Genomic DNA, 16,705 nt, shown 5'->3' with positions numbered 1-16,705 from the left:
TCATTTTTTTTAAAAGAGTTGTTAAAAAGTTTTGCTTCATTTCTGTTCAGAAATGATGCTCATAAAATACATTTTCACATCAGTATTTTAACCCAGGCTTAGTTACCATTTACCAAAAATGCCATTTTCTAGCAGCACAACATCTGAGATAATCAAAAAATATTGTGCTCTGTTGTATTTTTTTTCTGAAGTCTAATGATTTTGCTTTTCCACTTTAAGAGTATTATGAAGAAATGTACAACAACTTACTTTCTCTGGCCCGTTGCTTCGACAATTCTGAGGACAAATGGTTAAGAAATTATTTTTATGAACGTTGTTTTGAAACTGCCAAACTGATCCAAATTGATGGTGGGAGAAAAGAAGCTGAAACACATGCAATCCTGGGCCATGTCTGTGAAGAAAAACGTAAGCACTTTAGATTCAATAATATTACTTCAGTAGTTTGAATATTTCAAATTGCATGACTATGTTGGGATTTATGAAAGGAGTTATAGGTAAATGTACCTAAATATTTGATGGGTTTTTGCAAAGTTATAAAATAATGTTTTAAGACACTTTTTTCATTGAGTAGAGATGTTTGGGAATTTTACCAAAAAAAGTTACTATCCAATCCTCATTATTAGAATTGAGTTCCTACTGTGTGCAAAATATTGTAATAGGCACTTGAGGGACATAAAGGAATGATAGCCACTGTCTTAGAGGCATTTACAGTCTACTGAAGAAAATAAGTAAATTTAAGTTGACATCAATAGTTCTGAGAGCATGAAAATAAAAATAGCCCTAAATGAACAAATAAAGAGATACATAGAATTTTGAGGAGGCAAAAGGGTGGTATGACCAGAAGGATGAAGAGAGAAGCAGGAATCAAGGAATGTCTCCTGGCATGTACGTATGTATTCAGGAAATGGCTCTTTAAGGAAGTGACTTTTTAGGAGGACTTTGACGTCATGATTTGGCAAAGCAACATGGACCGGGAAAGGAATGAGCAATGGACCAGAGGGTGGAAAGTCAAAAGTGAAGGATAGTTATATTTTATTAGGAGGAGTGAAAACCACAGGCTAAGGAGAAGTAGCAGAAGATAATGGATTGGTAGGAGAGGGAGCCAACTGTAGGAGAACCCTGGGAGAGTTTAGTTTTGTTTAATTTTTTGTTTTTGTTTTTTCAAAAAGCAGTGGGAAGTCGGAAAGTTTTTGAGGATGAAAGTAATATGCTCTGGGAGTTATAAATGGGCTGAAAAGGCAAAAGAAGCTGTCAGAAAGGAGGCAGTAAGGAATCTGCTACATTAGTTCAAGGAATGAGAACTTGTAAAAGAGTGTTTGGTGTAAGAATGAAGAGAAAGGCAGAACAAAGAAGTGTCATAGTAGACGACCTCTTTGGTGTTAAATGAATTGTGTAAAATCATCTTTTCTCTTCTAAGCAATCAGTAGTACTGAGCATTTACTGTGCACAGGGCACTTATACTAAACATTTGGGAGAGTTCAATAAAGTAGACATGATCCTTTCCCTCAAGGAGTTTTCAGTCAAGGAAAAGGGGAAATAAACAGTAAAATAAATTACAGATAGGGAAGACGCATGACTTAGTGGAAAGAGCATGGACAGGGAGTCAGAGGACCAGGGTGCCCATCTTGGCTCTACCATTTGTATGCTAGGTGACATTTGGGCAAGTCACTTAACTTTTCTGGGCTTCAGTTACCTCATCTGTAAAATGGGGATTCAGTACAGTTGTCTCTTCTACTAAGACTGTGAGCTTTATGTGGGACAAGAACTGTCTCCAACCTGAGATTATCTTGAAACTACCATAGTGCTTAGAACAGTGCTTGACACATAGTAAGCACTTAAATACCATTAAAATAATAGTTCTTAATCAAATATAAAGATAGGTACATAAGTGCTATGGGTATGGGGGTGTAATGATTATCTGAATGCTTATGCGGTGCAGATTCAAATGTATAGGCAATGTAGTAGAAAGGGAAAGAGGGAAATTGGGCCACCCAGAAGAGATATGATTTTAGTAGGGCTTTAGAGGTGGGGAAGGGGGTGATTTGGTGGGTATGAAGTAGGGAGGCATTCCAGTCAGGAGGGTGCAATAATAATAATAATAACAATGGCATTTATTAAGTGTTTACTATGTGCAAAGCACTGTTCTAAGTGCTGGAGAGGATACAAGGTGATCAGGTTGTCCCACTGGGGGCTCACAGTCTTAATCCCCATTTTACAGATGAGGTAACTGAGGCACAGAGAAGTTGTGACTTGCCCAAAGTCACACAGCTGACAATTGGCAGAGCCGACATTTGAACCCATGACCTCTGACTCCAAAGCCCGTGCTCTTTCCACTGAGCCACGCTGCTTCTCATGTCAGCAATGTCAGCAGTGTCATGCAATGTCGTGCAATGTCAGCAAGGGATTAAAGACAAGTGACAAGATGAAGGAATCAGGAAAAGGTTAGTTTTAGAGGAGTCAATTGTGTGAGCTAGAGAGGCTTTTAAGTCTTTGATAGTAACCCTGAGATGAAGTTTACCTATGAGTGCAAGGATGGAAGAAAAATGCTAATGTAGATATGGACTATCCCATCAATACCATATTACACACAGATTTTTCCCCTTTTTCAACTGATACATTGCTGTTCATCAAGGCTGATTTTGTTTTTGCCTTTTTGTCCCACAGTTCTCTTGAATGAGATGTATAATTAGAGATGTTAGAAAAGTAAATGATACCTAAATGGCAGAGAGATGATGGAGTTAACTGAAATCCATCAGTCCATTCTCAAAGGATTGAAAAAACATTTTTATGGTGGAAAAAAGCATTTGTTTTTAAGGTTTTGAAAGGTAGTTAGTGATAAGGACTATTACCTCCTCAGAGGGGAGACCTGACCTCCATGGGTATACAGTGGTTGGTTTATGAGTCCTACCTGGTGTCACTCTCATGGGAAAGATTAATTTTACTACCATAGGACAGAAAACAGCCAAAGCCATTTTATCCATCTCCTCTACATAGCCACTGTCCCCTTGGTCATGTCCTCCCTCTTCTCTGAAACTTCCTCCCTCTCCTTATATGACAGGCCACTACTCTCCCCACCTTCAAAGGCTTATTGAAAAATCACACCTCCTCCAAGAGGCCTTTCCTGATTAAGCATTCTTTTCCCCTACCCTTCTGTGTCACCTATGCATTTGGATCTGTACCCTTTAAACATGATATTCACTCCACCTTCAGCCCCACAGCAATTATATACACATCTGTTATGCATTTATTTGCATTAATGTGCCTCCCCCTCTAGACCGTAAATTCCTTGTGGGCCAGGAACCTGACTACCAACTCTGTTGTGGTGTATTCTCCCAACCATTTAGTTAAGTGCTCTGTACACAGTAAGTACTGTGAATAACAATAAGTACAATAAATAACATAGATTGTCAGATGGAATACAAAGGCTGAATGAGAGAGACTAGTTGAGGATAATGCCAAGGTAAGGGGCTTTTGAGATAGGAAGGATAGTGGTATTGTCTACGGTGATGGGAAAGACAGTAGGAAGACGGTATGGATGGGAAGATGAGGAGTTCTCTTTTGGACATGCTTAGTTTGAAGTGTGCGTGGGACGTCCAGACAGAGATATCTTGAAAGCAAGCATGGTGTAGTAGATAGCATATGGGCCTGGAAGTCTGAAGGTCATGGGTTCTAATCTCGCTCCATCATTTGTCTGCTGTGTGACCTTAGGCAAGTCACTTCACTTCTCTATGCCTCAATTACCTCATCTGTAAAATGGGGATTAAGACTATGAACCCAATGCAGGACAGGGACTGTGTCCAACCCAATTTGCTTGTATCTACCCCAATGCTTAGTACAACGTGTGGCATGTAGTAAGCACTTAACAAATACCATTATTATTATTATTATAAATGCGAGACTGCAAAGGAGGAGAGAGATCAGAGCTGGATAGGTACCTTTGGGAATCACCGACATAGAGATGGTAATTGAAGCCATGAGAGTGAATGAGTACTCCAAAGAAGTTGGTGTAGATGAACAATAGACGGGGGCCCAGATCTGATGCTTGATGGACTCCCAGTTTTAGAGAGCAAGAGGCAGAAGAGTCTGTGAAGGAGACTGACAAAAAACAGGCAGAGAGCTAGGAGAAGAACCAGGAAGGACAGTGTCAGTGAAGCCAAGGTTGGCTAACGTTTAAAGGAGGAGGAGGTAGTCCACAACATTGACGGGAGCTGAGAGATTGAGGAGGATTAGGATGAAGTAGAGGTTCCTCACCATTGGCTGCAGGTGTCTTCCCTCAACTAAACTAAAAGCAGTTGTTTAGAATTTTACAAAATAGAAACTTTGCATATGCAGTACCTACTTCATAAGTTAAGTAATGAAATAATCATTTGTATAGAATGATTAGTGATCTTTTGCAATATTCCATGTCATGCTGTAGTGAAAATTATTTGAGTATGGTACAAGAAAACGCCTTATTTCTAATTTGTATGATCCTTTACTAATGAGTATTTGAATGAGGAGGTGGTGAGCTTTTTTAAAAAAAAAAATCTCTTTTGAAATCTCTTTGGTTTAAAAAAAGAATGGCCCCAAAAGGTTAGGAATCTATATGCTAAGGAGTCTATATGCTTAGGGTTATACTTAAATGGGTTTCCTTCTGTTGCTATGCCTACAGGCATATAATAATTAAGATTTAAAAATTGCCTCACAGTGCTCATTTGCATTCTATTGAGAGCAATAAATATTAAGGTAAGTAAAACTGCTTCTGCAATTAATGATCTTCTATGTTTTAACTTTCTGCAGCAGTATTGTTTTACTAGTATTAGATTTCATCCATTTCTATTGGCATACAAGTTGGAAACCCATATTAATCCAGCCACTCTTAGCATTTACCCACCTTGGTACTTTTGTACATATCAGTATACCGTATTTACTCGCATAATTGCCTACAGTGCATATTCCCCCTCCAGTGGCCTGATTAAAAGATTATTCTTGTAAGCATCGGTAGCAGCTGGAATAGGAAGAAAAGTCAGAACACACTAACAGCACAGAAGCAGCATGTCTTAGTGGATAAAACATGGGCCTGAGGGTCAGAAGGACCTGGGTCCAAATCCTGGATCTACCACATGTTTGCTGTGTGATCTTGGGCAACTCACTTCACTTCTCTGTGCCTCAGGTACCTCATCTGTAAAATGAGGATAAGAGTGTGGGACCCATGTAGGACAGGGACTGTGTCCAACCTGAATGACTTGTAGCTACCCCAGGGCTTAGAACTGTGCTTAACAAGTACCATAGCTGTTATTATTATTATACAGATTTGCACCAGGAAGTTTGTTTTTTGAAGAAATGTAAATAAAAATTCTTCATATACTTACAATTAAGTCCCCTCTTAACCTTTTGCTTTCTAGGGTTAAAACCAACCCAATTCCCCCATTTCTAATCTTCAGTCTTGTTGAAGCAGAAACTACCTTTTCACTTCCCTTTGTTTATTGGTTTACAATTTTGCAGTTCCAAGGTTGACAATTTGAGAACCCTATAATTAACTGTTAACAAAAGTCTTCAGATCTTTTAATATGGTGGAGATCTTCACCATAAGATATCATGAAAAACAGAAGCAAACATGAGAAACAATGCCATAAATTCTGGTATTTCTCCCATTGCTGCTACCTCAGTTGGCAAAACAGTAGGTGTGAGGGTTGGGATTTTAAAAAAAAAAACTGTAAAGAATTGAGAAACATTCTCACCATACATGAATCCTTCTGGTCCTTGATATGCCCCTTTTACGCCCAGCCATAATCATTCCTTTGCCTCTTAGTACTCAGTGAGCGAAGAAAACAGACTAAGCCCCACTTTTCCTCATGTCCCGCTCCCTGACTCACTCCCTTTTCTCTCCCCCCACCACCACCCCACAGCACTTATGTACATATCTGTAATTTTATTTATTTATATTGATGTCTGTTTATCTTGTATTGATGTCTGTCTCCCCCCTCTAAACTGTGAACTCATTGTGGGCAAGGATTGTCTCTCTCTATTGTTGTACTTTCCCAAGCTCTGAGTACAGTGATCTGCACACAGTAAGTGCTCAATAAATATGATTGAATACTGATTGGTCATATTTTGAGAACCTACAATGTTTTTTCTCTAGAGCAATTATGCCTGCCAAAGTTGCCATCACATGAGCTGGGGCAGTAGCACATAGAACCTGCTCTTTGCCACAGTATTTGTGGATATTAAATTGTGGGACATAGGAAGAGAATGGATAACAATAATAATAATGATGATGACATTTATTAAGCACTTACTATGTGCAAAGCACTGTTCTAAGCGCTGAAGAGGTTACAAGGTGATCAGGTTGTCCCACGGGGGGCTCACAGTCTTAATCCCCAGTAACAGTAGGATACTGTAACAGCTTCTGTATGATCTGCAATGGAGCAGCCAATAACAATTAAAACAGAGGATACATTTTAAGATGGTAAATGTTTTTAGATGGCAAGCTCTTTGAGAACATGTATCATCTCCTTTACTTTAATTGTACTTGCCCAAGTGAGAGTACACTTTGTGCTGCACACAAAGGGTCTCAACAGTTGAACAAATGAAAGAAAAATAAAAAAATAAATATTCAAGTAAATCAAGTGTCAGACAATACTGGATTTCATGGAAACTGGAGTTAGCTGTGGCCAACAGAACACCATGAATCAGTGTAGTTATGGAAGGAAGGAGTGACACTCTTTGAACAAAAGAGTCAAGAGGATCGTGAAACAAATTAAAGCACCAGGCAAAATCATTGCAGTTGCAGTCACAACTGTATGATAATAGACCGGGCAAGCACAGATGGAAAGAAAGTGAGGCCTCAGAATTGTCAGAGACAATGGCAGTGAGGTAGGGATTAAAAACTTGATGACGCCCAAGTCCAAATTGAAACCTTTGTTACCATGATCCAACTGATCCAGAGTCAGCTGGAAGAGACTGTAAAATGTCCCTCTCGAAAATATCCTAGGTTTGGATATTTGGGTGCTCTTAAGTGGAAGTCCTTACAGTGTCACTATATTATACTGCATACCTGGTGTAACTAATGTTAGGCGTACATGGATATCCATACACATTTGTGTGTGTGTGTGTGTGTTTTGCCCAGCAGTTGAACAGCCTGAAATAATTGCAGGATTTTAGCTCAGGGCCCTTTTTCCAAGAGCCTCAGATGAACAATAATAATCATTATGTTTTTAAGTGCATTCTGTACTTTGTATGCACTGTACTAAGTGATGGGTTAGATACAAGCAGCATGGCCTAGTGGGTAGAGCATGGACTTGAGAGTCAAAAGGTCATGGGTTCTAATCCCTGGCTCTGCCACTTGTCTGCTCTGTGGCCTAGGGCAAGTTGCTTTACTTCCGTCTGCCTCCGTTGCCTCATCTGTAAAATGGGGATGAAGACAGTGAGCCCCATGCGGGACAGGGACCATTTCCAACCCAATTTGCTCATATCCACCGCAGCGCTTAGTACAATGCCTGGCACACAGTAAGTGCTTAACAAATACTACAGTTATTATTACTGTTGTTGTTATACAAGGTAATTAGGTCCCACATGGGGCTCACAGTTCAAGTAAAAGTGAGACCAGGATCCCCATTTTGCAGATGAGGTAACTGAGGCCCAGAGAAGTTAGGTGAGTTGCCCAAGATTTCACAGCAGACAAGTGGCAGAGTTGGAATTAGAACACAGGGCTTCTGACTCCAAGGCCCAATGCTCTTTCCACTAGACCACACTGCTGTGTGTGATGTGGGGAGTGAGGAGAAAGGAGGCAAGGGAACTTTTATAGTCCCATAAGCATTTGAGCATTCAAATAAGGATAACTGTGGCAGCTGTTAAGCACTTACTACATGCCATATACTGTACTAAGCAATGGGGTACATATAAGACAATCAGGCCAGACACAGCCCTTGTACCTCATTGGGATCACAGTCTAAGTAGGAGGGAGAACAGATATCAAATCCCCATTTTGCAGATGAGGAAACTGAGGCACAGAGAAGTTAAGTGATGTCTACCTCATGTCTAACAAAAAGCTCTGAAAGTGTCTAGTCATCTAGGGGTTATGAAATCTGAAAGATCCACTCAGGATTTGATAGACCATAATCTCTAGGGGCCGCAGGACAATCACCCCAATTGTCCCTAGATTTCTGCCTTTTGTTGCAATTAACTGCCATTCCCCTGAAGCGCAGTAGCCAGTTGTTTCAAGATGATAAGAAAAACTAGACATGGTAGCCAATTGTTTCCAGATGATGAGAAGAACTAAACATGGAGCTACTGAGAATATGATTTCCTTGAAAATATCTTTAGTTTTATTTTTTAAAGTAGGTTGAAGAGATAGTCTGTCTGATAAATGGAGTCACCCTTCAGGAATGCTGGATGAACCTAGAGGCTATGCGACATTTTCCCTATTTTTATTTAACTCTATTTCTAGGTGGTTCTTTTAGACTTGCTCCAATTCAGGTATTTAATAGTCTCATAAAGTTATTACAAAATATTTCCCAATTACATTCAGTCTCGTACAACCTGAAGGTTACATTCTGGACAAACCCTGCAGTAAGAACACCTTGCATTATAATACATGTGCCTTGGCAAGCAAGGCACATCTGTGTAACCAATTTCTTCTGACACTGCATGTTCTTGGAAGAAAATCCCTGAATTCCCCCAGAACATTCTACCCAAAGCATGTAATGAAAATGCATATTAAGGGAGGACTGATTGCATTTTGTCATTTGATTGCACACAAGCATAATGCTTGTTTTGACTTTGTTTTACCTATCTCATTATTTGCCATCTTACCCATTAAGCTTTAAGATTTTTGTAGGGCAGGGATTATATTTTAAACTTCTTCTGAATGTCATATAAGTGTTTAGTACAGTACTCTGCATACTGTAGATAATAATGGATATTGAATACCTTTGAGGGGGAAGTTTGTGTTTTGATGTTTGTGCTCTGTTCGTGCAGTAAGACAATATATTGCACCTTTTGTAGTACTAGTGTGTGTTACAAAGATTCTTAATAAGAAATAGCATTGGGTTTATTTGTGCTCTTTTTAAATGCCTTTATTTTCTTTCAAATTATTACAGACTTTGAAACTTTACAACTATGATGCCTACTTTACAGAGATCCCATTGCGAGAGAAATAGCAATTGTATTGATAAAGTCCATCTTATCAAATTTTTATTTGAAAAAATATGTACTGATGGGCTGTGAGGATATTTTTTTAACAAACTCCAGCAGGGACTCCCAAGGGGTTCCCAGTTGACAGCCCAACATCCTAGTCATGCTACTCTTGTCAGTGTTTTGAAGTCCCAGTGTGCTTATTGCTCTTTTAATATAACAAAGCCAGATCATGGAATACATTTTTAATATTAAGCAAATATAAAAAAGAAGCTAGATCTTTTTGATTTCAATTTTTTTCTTATTTTTAGTAGAATATCGTATTGAACATTCACCCTTCCAAAGGAAGCTGAAAGATTATTCTCACTTGAATTTTAGTGTAAACTTCTTATAAAAGCAATTCTAATATTGCTATGAATATTCATTATCACATGTGTATAATATAGAAAAGATTTCCTCTCCCTGGACTAAGTAATCACATTTAATTTTCCTTTTTTCCTTGCATTGTTTCAACATTTTAATTCTGGAAGAAGTCTAAGAATGACTGTAAATATTAGGTGTTTTTTTTTACAATTAAAAAATCAATTTTGGGGGGCATATAGCAGAAATTGAGACTTTTTGAAAGAAATCAAAATGGCTTAGAGGGTTGCTGTTTTTTTTAACATTTATGTGCTTACCTTGTTCCAGACACTGTACTTCGTGCTAGGTAGATACAAGATGATCAGTTTGGACGCAGTCCATGTTACATGGGGGGCCCCACAGTCTTAATCCTATTTTACAGGTGAGGGAACTGAGGCACAGAGAAGACAAATAACTTGCTGAAAGTCACACAGCACACAAGTGGCAGGGCCAGGATTAGAATCTCCCAGGCCCATGCTGTAACTATCAGGCCACACTGCTTCAAATTGTTCAAATGATTTCTGAAATTAAATATTAGCACTTTTATCTCAATGGAAATTGTCATTTTAAGGGAGGAGTATAACAGTTTATTCTCAAACAACTGTCCATACATGCTTTTGAAGTAGTCTAGTAATTAATGAAGAGGTCCTTTTAAAGTATTGATAGCCACAAGAAAATTATACTATATTTGGTCTGTGTTAAAGAATCAAAGTCCTAGATCTTTGAATAGAACTTAGAATAAAAATGTAATTAGGTTACATCCCCAAAGTCTGATATATCTTTAAACAAGACTCCAAGTGAAACTTTATTAGCACTTCAAATAAATTATTTCATTGCTTTTTTTTATCATTTTTTCATCTCCTCTTTCACATCTGTTGCTGGCATTGGTGCTTGTATTCTACCTGTATTTCAGGGTATTTCATTTATTTACTGCTTAAAGAGCAGCACGAGGTGAAGCTGCATTCAGCGCCATATGCTCTGCCACAGATATTTCTGATTCAGAGATTTTCAAGGTCTCAAATAACTGCAGCTGCAGTTTCCACTGTATAGAATAAGCTTTTGGGTAGGCAGCATTTCTTCTGCCTCCAGAAATATTTGTTCCATGAGAATAATGGCCAGTGAGAATATAGAGGATTTTAAATGGAACATATGCTTTTTCTCCTGTTGCTCTCATATGTTTGTGTGATTTTGGAATGCAAAATTACACGGGGCAACCTATGTAGCTGTTTGGAGGAAAAATGTAAAAAGTTCCTTAAACTCCGTTTTTAAAGCGAACTGAGATTTGAACTTAATCCTCAAAATGGATATTTTGAGTTAGACTGTGGGGTAAGCCTGACATGTAAAATGTTCATTATTCATATTGGGAATATAATTCTCTGAGTTATATGGCATATCATTGCTGACTTGTTAGCTTCATTATGTTACTGTTTTGTTCAACTTTTATAACCTTTAACTCATTCTATTTAGTATTTTAAGATGATGTGGGAGATTAGTGAAGTTAATTGATTTGTTTTGTAATTATAGTCCACTATTCAGGGTTATAGTGGGCATTTATTTTCCTTTGTATTGAAATGTTTCTAAAATATAAGATTTATTGTTGCCAATATTACATGACCAACCATAATATTCCCTAGTGATATATGTTAAAACATGACTCAGAATGATTGCTATTACCTGTGAAGTATATACTCTTGATAAAAAAAACTGCTTGAAGCATCTGTGCTTTATTATATATAATTCAAGAGTAATAAAAATAAAGGGAACAGTCAGATGGGATGTTTTTACCTTAGACTCAGAGATGACATCACTGATTTGAAAAGCTCATATTTATGAATGATACTTTAAAATCAATAGTTACAATCAATGGTAATTCATTTCTCAATTTCTGAATTCTCATCAATTTACATGTTTATGAATAACTAAACATTTATTTTAGGAACTAAGTATCTTATTTTTACTAAAGCCTTTCTAGAACCTTTGATTTGCCATGCACTAAACTGCTATGCTCTAATAAGTTCATGGCAATTCTTTTTTTATAACCTGTAAAAATCTTCAAGATCTTTGGTGAGAGTTACAGGATCTCATTAGAAAAAAGTGTTTCAAAGTCTTTCCAAAATGAAAAACAAGCTCCTTAAAAGTTCCAAGTAAATTTTCTGACCAGTTGCTTTTATGATAATATTGTTAGAAAAGTATAGATATATAACTTTAAACAAAAATCTTTTTTTCCAGCATTCTTGATTTGAAATTAGGTGTACTAGGTTACGAGCACAGCAAATCTCCCCTGACATGTTATAAACCCCTGAAAATAGTGTTTTGCATTAGAAAGTGTAGGAAACTCTCCACTATTTTGGCATGAATAGTGCCACTATAATTATTATAATGGGATGTAAAAAAGATAATGTAAATTGTTCATGCAGTTAAATGGAAGTGGGCAATATCTTTTTTTTATTAGCAATAACATTTTTCTTTTTTTGCTACCATTCAATATTGCTTCTAGGAGATTTTATGTCTATATTGTACAGTATAATAACTTATTCCAAAAGATGTCCAGTAGGTCTAGATTAAAATGTAATATAATATACATAAAGCTTTATTGTTGCTTTGGGTATTTGTTTTAAACTAAAGTGGAATATTTCCCTAAAGTCCTCAATAAATGTTCACAATTTAAAACTGAATGTGCTTTCCACTTCTACCATTGCTGCTAAAGAAATATGTCTTATGGACCTGTCAAATTATTTTCTTACAATTGTTTCTGCTGCATTATTTTTACTGGCAAATGTACAAGTTGATAGAAAAGGAAATAATTAGCTACCGTCAGTATTGCTGATACATGGTTCTAGAGTGGGTCAGTCAGCGCTTCTTAAGAATTGTGACATTTTAAATTACCTGAATGGTACCAGAAGCATGTCTTTGGACATAATTAACATCCCTCCTAATTAATGTCAGGCTCAGACAGTCACACTTTGTTTATGAAATCACCTTATTCAAACTTATATCCATTTCTATATTGCAAACTTCAGAATTGTGTGCTGTTTTCTTAAGTGGAGTAACTCTTTTTTTTCCCTCCCCCTTCAAGTAATCAATGCACTGCTGAATGAGTTCATTTTAATGCACTCAATCATGCCTCTAATGTTCGTAGCTTACGGGCGCAAGCATCAGTAATGCAGGAATGTTATATGGCTTTAGTTTGGGCCATTTCATAAAATATTCATGGAATCAAAAATGTGCATCAAAATAGCGGCTGGGAGAATTACATTTATGTGCCTGCTTTTATGGCAGCTTCACATTTAAACCCATTTGTGTTAATATCTAGTCAATCTTTCTACTTTAAAAAAAAAACCTAAAATGGTAGAGATCATATACATCCTCCTTTGCTTAATATTTGCTCAAGATATCTTCTGAGATATAACAAATATCTATAAAGTTCCAAAGATATATAGGAAAAAGCAGGATAAACCAAGATTCAGATACTATTCCACAATACAGAATTTTGTTTTCTCTCAATGCTGTCTGTCTTACTGCCAAGCTATTCTGGTTTTACAAGACACGATGTGTTTTTTGTTTGTGTTTAGGTTTTTTATCTGTTTTTTTTATGAATAGATAGATCATTTTCCCATTTGTGTGGGCTTTAGGTAAAGTGAAACTCTCTGGCAGAGGTTTTATTCTTACAATGCACTTTCTTTTAGCTGCAAATATAAGTATACCAATGAATAGATTCTCCCTATATACTGAATATATAATTTTCAATTATTATAAAAATAATCATGACTTTTTAGTTCATTTATTGGAGTAGATTTTTTAACAACATAAATACTCAGAATGAGTCTTCTAAAGATGGATGTTTTATAATGCAGCTTCATGTTATTAAGATCAATTGAGAGCTCTGAGGATGCTTCAACCTCTTGAACTTTTGGGTTTTAGTTTTAACAGAAATTAAAAATCATTCAAATTATTCTTCATAACTCTGAAAGGTAGATGTCCACATTCCTTGTATTTCAATTTAGAGTGTATTGATGTATTTGAGAACTTCCTTTGAGAAATTATCCATGCAACTCTGGTTATGAGAAACAAAGATGGAGGTCGAGCTCCTAATTTCCAATAAAGTGTGCCAAAATTCACTTTTCCTCTAGAGACTTCTCTCTTTTGTAAAGGATTCCCAAGGAACTCTCTTTTATGTTCTACTTTCTCTCTTCCTTCTCTTTCTTCTCTGACCTCCCTCACCCTCTCTGCCCCTCTTCTCCAGAAAAGGGCAGGGCTAACAAACGTGTCCAGAAAGAAGTGTTGGTTCCTTGGCACACTAGTGATTCGAGATCTGGGCTGCATTTAGTCTTAATGGTACTGAATATTAAGTTTGAATTGCCAGTGTAGTAGAATAAATATATATTGTTTTAGTTTTTAAAGTCACTATATTGATAACCTTTGTCGAATGACTCTTTGGAACCTCACTAATTTTTATTGTAAACAAAAACAGTAGATCTCATGTGTTTAGAAAACAATGAATTTAGATGATTCCCCTATGCACAGTTTGGCAAGTTGAGCCCAGTCAGTGTTAAAAGATTTTTGAATTTATAGTGCCATTTGTATGTCATTTTGCACCTCCAGGATCCTAATTTGTAGCTTGCAAATCCATAGACCTTTCCTTTTAGCATACTTTTCCATACTCATTCCTATAGGTGTCATTTAGATATGTAGTGATAATCAACTGTAGGATTATATTTATCTTTTCCTCCTATATCACTGCCAATGTATTTGCAAATTGATATCCAGTTGGCTCAAGGATTTGCCAGTATATTTGAAGGCCATATTCCTTCTAAAGATAAAAATACGGCATTCTGCGTGTTTATGAATTTTTTGTGAATGGAGTTTCGATTCTGAAATAGCAGTGGTCTCGAATTTAGGGAAAACCAGGAGTGCTCAGATCCTAAAGCCAATGTCCCAACCTGCTTTTGGTGACTGAAAGGAGGAAGGTCCAGGGAAATAGGGTCAAGTCAGATTTGTTCAAGGTGGGCATTATCAAGTGGAACCAGGCCTTGAGGGACATTCAGGTGTAGGGGTAGGACCAATTAGGGAATCTGGAAGATAGAGGTTTATGAGAGAGCCAGTCCTTCAACCCCTGGTTCTCACTCTCCCTTCAAATCCTCTAGACTTCAGTTCTCCTCATCTTCAAAGCCCTTCTTTCATCCACCTCCTCCAGAAGGCTTTCCTTAATTGATTTTTCTTTTCCAATGTTCTCCCAGCTGCCTCCATGGCACTTCTAGCTATTCAGATCACACCCTCACAACCATTCTGAGCTCTTTTGTACTGATTGATTTACATACTCCATACTCTACTATTTAAGTGCTTGCTTTCACACATAGGCACATCTGTAACTGATTTTGTGACCACCTCATTAGATTGGAAGCCCCTTGAGGACAAGAATTGTGTCTTCTGCCAACTCTGATATATTATACTCTCCCAAGTGTGCAGTCCAGTGCTCTACACATAGTAAGTGCTCAATAAATATGATGGGTTTTTGCCTCTTTTGTGCACACTCCCAAGTGTACCCAGTAGACAATACATTTTCTTGATGAGTTAAAATGGACTGTGTGTCAAGACTTCTGCTTCACTCTGACTCTACTCAGTACCCCAAATACTCCACTGGCTCCCTGCCTCTAATAGCATCAAACAAAAACAACTCACAGTCAGCTGTGAATCTCTTCTTCATCTGACCCCACCCTCCTATCTGTTCTCTTCACCCTCTATTTCCTAACTTGCTAACATGATTCTTCTCAGGCCATCTTCTAGCTGTACCTCGCTATCGACTCTCCCAGCTCTATACTCTCACTCATGCCGTTCGCCTGACTGTAAACTCCCTCTCTCCCCAAATCAGACAGATCACAGCTCTTCCTAAGATCAAATCCCTCCTAAAATCCCATCTCCTCCAACATGTTTTCCCCAGTTAATTTCCTAGCACCCTGAATCATCTCATCCCATCAGCCATCTATGCTCAATTCATTTATTTTGACCACTCTAGTTGTAGTTCATCTTGGGATTATCTTGTCCATTAGAGTGTAAAGCTCCCTGTGGGCAGACCACCTGCCGCTTAGTTATTCTGTGCTTCTCAAACACCCAGCTCAATGCTGCTCACCAAGTGGGTGATCTAGTAGACTTTCTCCAATCCTGTAGACTTTAAACTCGTGGGTTCGTTGTGCTCTGCACACAATACATACTCAATAAATAATAATAATAATAATAATAATGGTATTTGTTTAGCACTTACTATGTGCAAAGCACTGTTCTAAGCACTGGGAAGGTTACAAGGTGATCAGGTTGTCCCACGGGGGGCTCACAGTTTTAATCCCCATTTTACAGATGAGGTAACTGAGGCACAGAGAAGTTAAGTGACTTGCCCAAAGTCACACAGCTGACAGTTGGCGAAGCCATGATTTGAACCCATGACCTCTGACTCCAAAGCCTGTGCTCTTTCCACTGAGCCACACTGTTTCTCCAATAAATATCTGCCATTTGTCTGCTCTGTGACCTTGGGCAATTCACTTAACTTCTCTGTGCCTCAGTTTCCTCATCTGTAAAATGGGAATTAAAACTGTGAGCCCCACGTGGGAGGACGGTGAGTTACCCAAATATCTTGTATCTACCCAAGCATGTTATACCGTGTCTGGAATATAGCAAGCACTTATCAAATACAGTCTTTTTATTACCATTATTATTATGACTGGGATCAGATTTATTCTGAGCATGGTTTTTGAAGGCTAAATGGAAGACAGAGGTGATGAAAATATTATGAGTTTGAAGACTATCCTAGGAGCCTATATTTCTTGAAATAGACTGAAAGTAATGCCATACCTTTATTGAGATAGTGGAATGAGTAGCTTTTAAAATCAAGACTGTTTTCTGCCACAAGTCGTCTCTGCTTACGTGTTATAAGCCAGAATTATAGAAAAGTGATTGCACACCTTTATTACTCATCTCTTGGTAGGTGTTGAAGGCACATGATTTTTTTAGTTATACATCACCAATCGTGCTGCTACTTTTAGTTCTACTCCAGTATATATCTAATACCCAAGAAATAATGCTATATATAATTTGCAGTGCACAAACACATATATAAGGTATGAATATAGGAAAAAAAGTAGCAATTAAATAGTAAAAGGTGTGTGAGGGCCAGGGGTGGCTGGGGGATGGGGGAGGGTGC

The 16,705-nt window shown here is 37.7% G+C and overlaps 1 protein-coding gene across 1 annotated transcript in view; it reads left to right on the top strand.

The window, feature by feature from the left end:
• Positions 1–16,705, top strand: part of TTC29 (tetratricopeptide repeat domain 29) — a 161,167-nt gene that overhangs the window by 34,182 nt on the left and 110,280 nt on the right. The window contains exon 7 of the mRNA XM_038755243.1: positions 220–405. Within this exon, the coding sequence (XP_038611171.1) occupies positions 220–405 (186 nt within the window). The remainder of the gene's footprint in view (positions 1–219; positions 406–16,705) is intronic.

This window comes from Tachyglossus aculeatus, chromosome 12 (genome assembly GCF_015852505.1).
Source record: "Tachyglossus aculeatus isolate mTacAcu1 chromosome 12, mTacAcu1.pri, whole genome shotgun sequence".
NCBI classification, from domain to species: Eukaryota; Metazoa; Chordata; class Mammalia; order Monotremata; family Tachyglossidae; genus Tachyglossus; species Tachyglossus aculeatus.
The sequence above is the reverse complement of the archived record's forward strand: the minus strand, read 5'-3'. Positions and strand labels throughout refer to the sequence as shown.